Source organism: Myxocyprinus asiaticus, chromosome 26 (assembly GCF_019703515.2).
Source record: "Myxocyprinus asiaticus isolate MX2 ecotype Aquarium Trade chromosome 26, UBuf_Myxa_2, whole genome shotgun sequence".
NCBI lineage: Eukaryota > Metazoa > Chordata > Actinopteri > Cypriniformes > Catostomidae > Myxocyprinus > Myxocyprinus asiaticus.
In genome coordinates, this window is record NC_059369.1 from 42,800,950 (window position 1) to 42,810,506 (window position 9,557).

The 9,557-nt window shown below is 39.2% G+C and overlaps 1 protein-coding gene across 1 annotated transcript; it reads right to left on the reverse strand.

Moving 5' to 3' along the window:
- Positions 1-1,441: 1,441 nt before the first annotated feature.
- On the reverse strand, positions 1,442-6,929 carry adm2b (adrenomedullin 2b). The gene is made up of 3 exons (XM_051656138.1): positions 6,789-6,929; positions 6,523-6,676; positions 1,442-1,881 (listed from the first exon to the last, which is right to left on the reverse strand). Exons 2-3 carry the CDS (start codon positions 6,591-6,593, stop codon positions 1,521-1,523), a joined length of 432 nt encoding a protein of 143 aa, XP_051512098.1. The 5' UTR covers positions 6,594-6,676; positions 6,789-6,929; the 3' UTR covers positions 1,442-1,520.
- Positions 6,930-9,557: the final 2,628 nt, after the last annotated feature.

Genomic DNA, 9,557 nt, shown 5'->3' on the forward strand with positions numbered 1-9,557 from the left:
CAGAGACAACTACAAGCCATTCGTAGGTTTCATTCCACGAAGAGTTTAAACTCTGTGACGTTATTAATATCCCTGTTTGATTATGCATACTGACATGTCAACGTTGGCTCAACCATTGGTGTGAGTTTGGGGCAGAACTTCCTGTTTGCCGGCCAATGGCAGTCATTATTTTTGCAATTTCATTTGGCGACGGTAGTGGTGCAGAAACAGCCTGATCTCGTTATAATTATGTGACTGGCGACATTTTTGCTCGTGGCTCATTACATATATCGTGGCAGTTTCGAGATGAATTGTCCACTGTATGGTGTTAAAAGCAAGTTAGGTTTTATCCCAAACAGGTGAGGTTTTTAAGGTGAATGCTCTATGGAGTTTTAAATCAACAAAACCGACCTCCCTACCTTAAACCTAATCAGATATTTCCTAAAAAGCAAATGTGAGGGGGGAAAAAACTATTGCTGAAGCATCTACGTCATTTTGTGGTGCTTTAATTACACTTTCGGCTCACATTGACTCGCATGATCTTCAGGATTTGTACCCCAGTCCTGAGCATCGCACCGCGCAATTTGATCACACTTGAACATACTTGTAATTGTAGTTGGTTCTGTAATCCAAACGATAAAATGTATCGCTTTACAAGTCATGCACTATAGTAAAATCAGGTTGCAAAAACCTAGGTATAGTAGTGCGATTCTTTGAGACCAGGTTGTGCTGAAATTATTTAACCTTTAAGTGTCTAAACAGTTTTTGAGGCCACTCTATAACAGGATGTTTACTCACAAGATGTGCATGTCGAAGCTATGTTCGGCTTTGGCTGGCTCAGTCAAGGGTGATTTGTTTCAAATTAGAAAGCGAGAGAAAGACGGCAATCTTCTCAGTCAGTGTGGGATTACTGTAAAGATAATGAAGCTTCAAGATGCTCCTTTATAAGAGGGTATCAAGTATTAAAAGTGAGAGGCAGCTTAGTGGTACACTTTAAGACTCTGAATATGACCTGTAACAGAAATCCGCTTTCATAACCCATTTTACTTCCTAATGTGGCGTAAACCTTTTTTTTTTCCTACCATTGTAGACGAAAGATGATGTTAGGCAGAAGTTAGCCTCAGTCACCATTCACTTTGATCGCATCTCTTTTCCATACAATGAAAGTGAATGGTGTCTGAGGCAAGAAAGGAAGTCATACAGTTTTGTAGCAACATGCATGTGAGTAAATGATGACTTGAACTATCCCTTTAAGAAAGTTAATAGGGTATATTTTGATTTCATGTTGACTTTAAATAGAGCTGTAAATTTGTAAGCAAAACCAGAAGGCTTATTCGCCATGTGTTCCCTCAGGAATTTCCTATGGGTTCCATAGGAAATTCTAAAACGCTAATTGTCTTCCAGGATTTTGGACTACAGCCTGAATAGCCCTGTAGTTGAAGGCAGCTGTTGAATGCTGTTTGTTGTCCGGTGGTGTCTGTGGTCTACTGTTGTCACATTTTTTGGATGGGTTTTCTGATGGACCATGCAGCCAGAATGTCTTACCCATAACTATGTGGACTTCTGGGGTTGATTGGAGAGTCTTGTCTTCCGTTTAGTCCAGTCAGCTGGTAAAGGCGGTGACTGAGGTTCTGCACCTGGCAGGTGCCGAGCACGCATCCCACACGCATCAGCTGACCCCGTGACTCTCTGTGAACATGCCGGCGTTCCCGGAAATGTCCCTGAGCGCTGCTGTGTTGATTGGACGGTCTCACTGGAGGTCCTTTATGCATGAGGGCTCTCCAGACCGCACTTCGCTCTCTCGCCCCGGTACTCGAAACTATTGGAGGAATGGGGACCGTTTCCATGGCAATACTGCCCCCTGTTTCTGGGAGCTTCCCGGGTTTTCTGGGAAAACTTAATCTGGTGATAGAAAGAGAAATAATTTGGTTGACTACCTTTGGAGCTAATACACATGCACACACTGACTAAATCTAAAACTGTTGTTTAAAATGCATCTGACAATACATTCTTAATACATTCACACAGAACCCTGCTGAAAATAACTACTTTAACCAGCCTGTGAATGTTTTCTGGTCTTAGCTGGTTTAAACTGGTCTCTTAACCAGGCCAAGCTTGTTTTCAGCTGGTCTTATAGCATGGTCAATCTGTTGCTGGTTTAACTGGTAGGCAAGAAAGAAACAGCCTAAACCAGCTTAAGATGGTTTGTTGGTTTTAGCTGGTCTTAGCTGGTTTAAGATGGTCTCCTAGCCAGACCAAGCTGGTTTTCAGCTGGTCTAGATGGTTTCCTAGCCTGGTCAATCTGTTGCTGGTTTAACTGGTAGGCAAGAAAGAAACAGCCTAAAGCAGCTTAAGATGGTTTGTTGGTTTTAGCTGGTCTCAGCTGGTTTAAGATGGTCTCCCAGCCTGGCCAAGCTGGTTTTCAGTTGGTCTAGATGGTTTCCTAGCCTGGTCAAGCTGTTGCTGGTTTAACTGGTAGGCAAGAAAGAAACAGCCTAAAGCAGCTTAAGATGGTTTGTTGGTTTTAGCTGGTCTCAGCTGGTTTAAGATGGTCTCCCAGCCTGGCCAAGCTGGTTTTCAGCTGGTCTAAATGGCCTTCTAGCCTGGTCAAGCTGTTGCTGGTGTAATCGGGAGTTTAAGCCAGCCTAAGATGGTTTGCTGGTTTTACAGCCGCTGGTTTAAGATGGTCTCCCAGTCTGGCACTGGTTTATCTGGAATGCCAAATGGTTTCCCAGTCCGACCAGCTGAAAGTAGCCAAAAGCCCTCTAAAACCAGCCAACAGATCAGCTAAGACCAGAAAATCATATTTTAGTAGCACCCTATTTGAGTTTCGATGGGAATGAAAATGAGGCTAAAAGGGATAGACTTGGAGTCTCTTTAATAGGTTGTACTGTTGCTTAAATTGGTGTTGATCATTCAGCTGATGGAACATCTTTCCAAAAAATTTCAGCAGACAAAAATCTCCTTAAAATTAGATCTAGGACCGAGCACCTTTTATACAGCTTTATACAGTGTATGCCATTGAAGAGACTAAGTTTATCCATCACAGCCTCGTTAGCCAGAAGTATACATATCATATTCGGATTTGCTCTTTTTGAGAATACTTTTACAAGGCTTGGCAGCATTAATACCATTTTAGGTGGAGTATTTCAAGCCTGTTATTAATTGAGTCTCTCTGTGAAAGTGAGTGTTTCTTTTGCTGTATTCGCAGCTATGTGTGGCATGCACTAAAATTCCCTCACTCTAGGACATGCACTCCTTTATTTCCAACGTTTGGTCTTGTCTTCTCTCTGTCTTGGTCTTCTCATGAGACATTCAGGAATACAGTATAATGGTAAATGACAGTAAATATAACAGTAAATAAAACAGTAAATGAGGTCTGACTGAGAAAGATAAGTGAGTATATAAACTTTTAGACTGAGAGAGTAAAAGTTGGCTAAAGTTTTCTACAGAATTACCTCTCTGTTGTCTTTAAGAGGACTTGTGACTGTTGTAGCACTATATTTGCTATATTTGAGGTTTACTCTTAGTACTACAATGTGAAGTTTGTATTTTCAGTGCCTCTAGAGGTACCAAGTGGTATTGCAAAAATAGTGATATATTTCCCAAATACTACCCTCATCTGCCAAACTCAAGCCATTGATTGAGCCAGAAATTGACAGCAAACAGAGCAAAGCTTTTTGAATATTCAAAAGTTTCTAATATCTATTCTAATTAACACTGAACTATTTAACGTGGCCTTGAGTGTGCATGATAGCCATGTATCTGTATGCATATGTGTGTGCGTGCATGGATTTTGTTTGGGATTTTCAATGTGTGTGTTTATGTTGCGTATAAGCAGGGGATATAGGGTAATGCTTTCGTCTTTAATTCTAATCCTTATCAGAATGTATCTGAACGGGATTAGTCTGGACTGGTTCAAACAAATGCATAACTGCAGCTGTATACAAATCACAATCACTTCTCCCATGTATGCAAGCTTTAAAAACATTCCTGGTCACTATGACTCTCAGTAGTTTATGGGCTAAACTGTAAAGAGTATTTAAATGGTTATGACATTAGTCCTATGTACACCTTTGGTCAACGCTTGGAATGAGGTTATTTTGGCCTTTATGCCACTTTTTAATGGCACAGTAGAGAGATGATTCAATTTAGGGTGAAGAGGAGGAATTGGGATTGTAGCAAGCCGGATTCAAACCCACAACTAAGTGTATGAGAGCACGTGCGCTAACTGGTTTTGAAAGAGAGACACGTACGGGCAGCACCTGAATAGCTGGTATTTCGTTCTGTGTTGGAACAGTATACAGGTTCTGTTAGTAGAACCGGAGATGTGGAACCGCCAGGGTTCGTGGCTAGTACAGGTCTGTAACAAATAGTAATTTAGAGCTATTGACACTGAGTTGGGTCTATTATATTGTAAATATTGAAAAGGATCTGTTTGTCCGTCCATCCGTCCGTCCTGATTAAAACCTGCTTCTTATGTAATTTAATACACCGTTGTTGCAGATTAGATAAGAAACACCTCCACTACATCATGAAAGTCTGCCAAAGTGAAATTGGCCAGGAGAGCAAAACATGATAGACTTGCAACAGGCCGTCGTGGTTACACAATAGCCCTGTCCCAACATAAACCCTTATAAGCCTCTGCACCGAGCTAAAGTCCTACTGCTTCACTGGTTCATTCACAGACTTCAGATTGAGGTGCTAAATTACACACACACACACACACACACATACGTGCACACACATAGAGGTCTGTGAATATGGAAGCAATAGGGTGAAGAGTTTCTTAGAAGACAGAGCAGGTGAAGAGTGCATTGTGGTGTTTTATTCTGCTTTAAGGATGAATGGAGACGAACTAAGAGAAAATTAGAGAAAGGAAACTATATCTAGAAGTTTCAGGATGAGAAAGAGAAAGATTGTTGAGGAGAGTTCCCACATTAGTGCACTGCATGGGGCCTGAGAGAGAGCGAGGTGTTAGAATGAAGAAGTATCCAACTTAATCACACAAACTGATGTTGCAATCCACTCTTTGAGAGGCACATTTTAAAAATGGGGCTAGAGAGAGCTAATTTGGGTGAGAAATGGCCTAAATCCACATTCTCCCTGGTGCATGTGTGAGCAAAAGAGGATTTAATTTGCAGCTGAACATTAAAGTCCTCAATCACTGAGTGTTTGTGAGCTCACCGTTCATTTGACCTTTCACACGTACAGTTTGTTCAGATTTATGTTGTAAGCTTGTTGCCCCTTTGAAGGCCACAGTGAAGAACCTTTCCAACCCATCAGGAGAGGGAGCCACTGAGCTTGGTTCAATTCAAGTTAAGCTCAATCGATAGCATTTGTGATGTAATATTGATTACCACCCAAAGAATTATATTGACGCATCCATTTTCTTATATATATATATATATAAAGCATAAGGTTCCAGTGGACTACTTACAATGGAAGTGAATGGGGCCAATTTTGGAGGGTTTTTTTTAATTATTCTTCTGTTAAAGCTATTGTATTATTTCAGCTGTAAAGTTGTTTATATCATAATTTTATGGTCATTTTAGTGTTTACGACATTATGTCGTCATGCTAACAAGTTGTAAAATTGCATAGTACTACACAGAAAAGATTAGTAAGGGATTACATCACACTAAATCATGCCAACATGCATATTATTTATGTCTTGTGGCTATACTTTTGAAACGGTGAGTATTTTGGTGTTTACGGATTTGGCCCCCATTCACTTCCATTGTAAATGCCTCACTGGAACCAAGCGTTTTCCTTTAAATCTAGCACTGAGATTATAAACCTCCCAAAACAACAGGTATAGTGGCCCCCAAAAGTATATTTGGACTGTTACAGTAAGCCACACTTAATATGTATGAATATCCTTGCATCAAAAAACAAAGTATCAAACCAAGTGGCCTCTGCCAACAAATAAAGAATGTGCTTGTTCTGTCTTTTCTTTTTTCTTTTTTTTTTACATTTGTAACATGGTGTGATATTTTGTTGTGTAATACAGTGCATGCATCCATACATTTTAAATGTGGCTAAATGTCCAAATACTATTTTTGGGCCACTAAAAGAGGCATGCAGGTATGATGACGTCTAAAGAAGGCATAGTTCACTTGCATTATTCATATTTCTTCTAGTCAGGGTTAGAAATAGCGCACTCTGTGTCATGACTAAGCAGTGACAGTGTGGAAATCTGAGAAACTACGTTGCAGGTTGCACGTCTCTCTCGCGCGCTCTGTGCCAATTGAAGACAGTCATGTGACACTTTCTCATTTAGAAGTACAGGCAACACATGTATGCACACTTAAACTTAAACTAAACTTAATTACGCAACTCACATAAACAAATAGATGACATCATCCTCCAACTAATTTGGAGAGCAATACCGCACGGGCTCTAAACCCACATTTCCAAACTTTGCCTCTGGGCATAATATTTACCGTATCTATGCAATTAAACAGTCAGGCATTTCTAGATTTTTACTTTGCATATCGTGCGGCTCATATCGGTACACCGGTGAACCGGGCGTAAAACTCACCTGTTGCGCACCGGCAGTGCCAGCGTTTGGAGAGGCAGCAGAAACGCGCACACGAGCAGCAGTGGTTTCATTGTGTCCTCCAGTAGCTTGAACACAGAAACCCGACTGTAGTTTGTTATAATGACTAATAATATTCCTCAGCCTAGATGCGCACCTGTGGAAGTAAGGAGAGATGAGCGTCAATCAAACAGAATGCATTAGATTACCATCTGTTAAGTTGCAAAAGAATTACTTTTAAAGCGAGAAGAAGCTTATTAAATTCTCACATTTAAAGGTCAGTCGCATTTGGAGATGAAACTGGCCAGAGTCCGTCATTATCCATAATCCAGTGTTAAATATTGTTTAAATCGAAGTGTTTAAAACAGAAAAGCCTCTCAACTTTAAACCTCTCAGAGTCAGAACTGAACGATTCTCCTTCCAACAAATCAGAGACCTTCATGGATAGAGCAGCTCCTTAAATACTAAGAGGGAGGAGACACGTAATAACTGTTTGGTTAAAGTTATTACTGTTATCATGAATGCAGTTGTCCTCCTGAGAGCCATGAATTTATTTGACATCATTTTAGTGGACTGTTTTCAGTTAATATGTTCAATTATTAAGACAACACGCCCATTTTAAAATCAGTAGCAGTTCTGACTCACATTGTGCCCAATTTGAGATCAGACATGATGAGGAGGCAACAATTGAAAAACAAATGTAGGTCTATAGGCATTAGCCTTTTAATAAAAGTAATGAATCATTTATATATATGTATATATATATATATATATATATATATATATATATATATATATATATATATATACATATATATGTATATATATGGTATATATTTGTTTTATAATATATAATAAGCTAGGAAACCATCTAGACCAGCTGAAAACCAGCTTGGTCTGGCTGGGAGACCATCTTAAACCAGCTAAGACTAGCTAAAACCAACAAACCATCTTAAGCTGCTTTAGGCTGTTTCTTGTGGCCAAATTAGTAACATTAATATTGGCTAATATTATAATAGTATTAATAAAATATATAAAAATTCTCTTTATAATTTTTGTTTGCCATTTGCACATACCACTTTATAATTTCATATTTTATATAGTTTGTATAGTTTATTATATATTATAAAACAAATATATACAGGTGCATCTCAATAAATTAGAATGTCGTGGAAAAGTTCATTTATTTCAGTAATTCAACTCAAATTGTGAAACTCGTGTATTAAATAAATTCAATGCACACAGACTGAAGTAGTTTAAGTCTTTGGTTCTTTTAATTGTGATGATTTTGGCTCACATTTAACAAAAACCCACCAATTCACTATCTCAAAAAATTAGAATACATCATAAGACCAATAAAAAAAACATTTTTAGTGAATTGTTGGCCTTCTGGAAAGTATGTTCATTTACTGTATATGTACTCAATACTTGGTAGGGGCTCCTTTTGCTTTAATTACTGCCTCAATTCGGCGTGGCATGGAGGTGATCAGTTTGTGGCACTGCTGAGGTGGTATGGAAGCCCAGGTTTCTTTGACAGTGGCCTTCAGCTCATCTGCATTTTTTGGTCTCTTGTTTCTCATTTTCCTCTTGACAATACCCCATAGATTCTCTATGGGGTTCAGGTCTGGTGAGTTTGCTGGCCAGTCAAGCACACCAACACCATGGTCATTTAACCAACTTTTGGTGCTTTTGGCAGTGTGGGCAGGTGCCAAATCCTGCTGGAAAATGAAATCAGCATCTTTAAAAAGCTGGTCAGCAGAAGGAAGCATGAAGTGCTCCAAAATTTCTTGGCAAACGGGTGCAGTGACTTTGGTTTTCAAAAAACACAATGGACCAACACCAGCAGATGACATTGCACCTCAAATCATCACAGACTGTGGAAACTTAACACTGGACTTCAAGCAACTTGGGCTATGAGCTTCTCCACCCTTCCTCCAGACTCTAGGACCTTGGTTTCCAAATAAAATACAAAACTTGCTCTCATCTGAAAAGAGGACTTTGGACCACTGGGCAACAGTCCAGTTCTTCTTCTCCTTAGCCCAGGTAAGACGCCTCTGACGTTGTCTGTGGTTCAGGAGTGGCTTAACAAGAGGAATACGACAACTGTAGCCAAATTCCTTGACACATCTGTGTGTGGTGGCTCTTGATGCCTTGACCCCAGCCTCAGTCCATTCCTTGTGAAGTTCACCCAAATTCTTGAATCGATTTTGCTTGACAATCCTCATAAGGCTGCGGTTCTCTCGGTTGGTTGTGCATCTTTTTCTTCCACACTTTTTCCTTCCACTCAACTTTCTGTTAACATGCTTGGATACAGCACTCTGTGAACAGCCAGCTTCTTTGGCAATGAATGTTTGTGGCTTACCCTCCTTGTGAAGGGTGTCAATGATTGTCTTCTGGACAACTGTCAGATCAGCAGTCTTCCCCATGATTGTGTAGCCTAGTGAACCAAACTGAGAGACCATTTTGAAGGCTCAGGAAACCTTTGCAGGTGTTTTGAGTTGATTAGCTGATTGGCATGTCACCATATTCAAATGTTTTGAGATAGTGAATTGGTGGGTTTTTGTTAAATGTGAGCCAAAATCATCACAATTAAAAGAACCAAAGACTTAAACTACTTCAGTCTGTGTGCATTGAATTTATTTAATACACAAGTTTCACAATTTGAGTTGAATTACTGAAATAAATGAACTTTTCCACGACATTCTAATTTATTGAGATGCACCTGTATACAGTATGTGTGTGTGTGTGTTTATAATACATGTATGTACAATATTTCTCAATAGATTTTTCTCTTTTTTATTTTTATTTTACACACCACTATTTTATAGCTTTATTTTTTTTAAAATCATATTTGCTCTTTATAGTACTGTATATTAATGTTTTTATAGCTTTATATTTTTATCACCTCTTGTTCTTGTTCTCAAGTCACAACCTATTTAACAATTTTTACTTTCAGTGGTGAGCTTGTAGAAAAACAGGCTTATTTCACTGCCAAAATGTAGGATACAGATAGCTGTTTTTCTGGTCACAAAATATAT

Bases quoted from the DNA above. Each gene is read 5' to 3' on its own strand.
- adm2b (XM_051656138.1), bottom strand. From the start codon at position 6,593: ATGAAACCACTGCTGCTCGTGTGCGCGTTTCTGCTGCCTCTCCAAACG. The intron at 1,882-6,522 runs GTGAGTTTTACG...TTCTATCACCAG, and splicing joins GCACTGCCGGTGCGCAACAG to ATTAAGTTTTCCCAGAAAAC.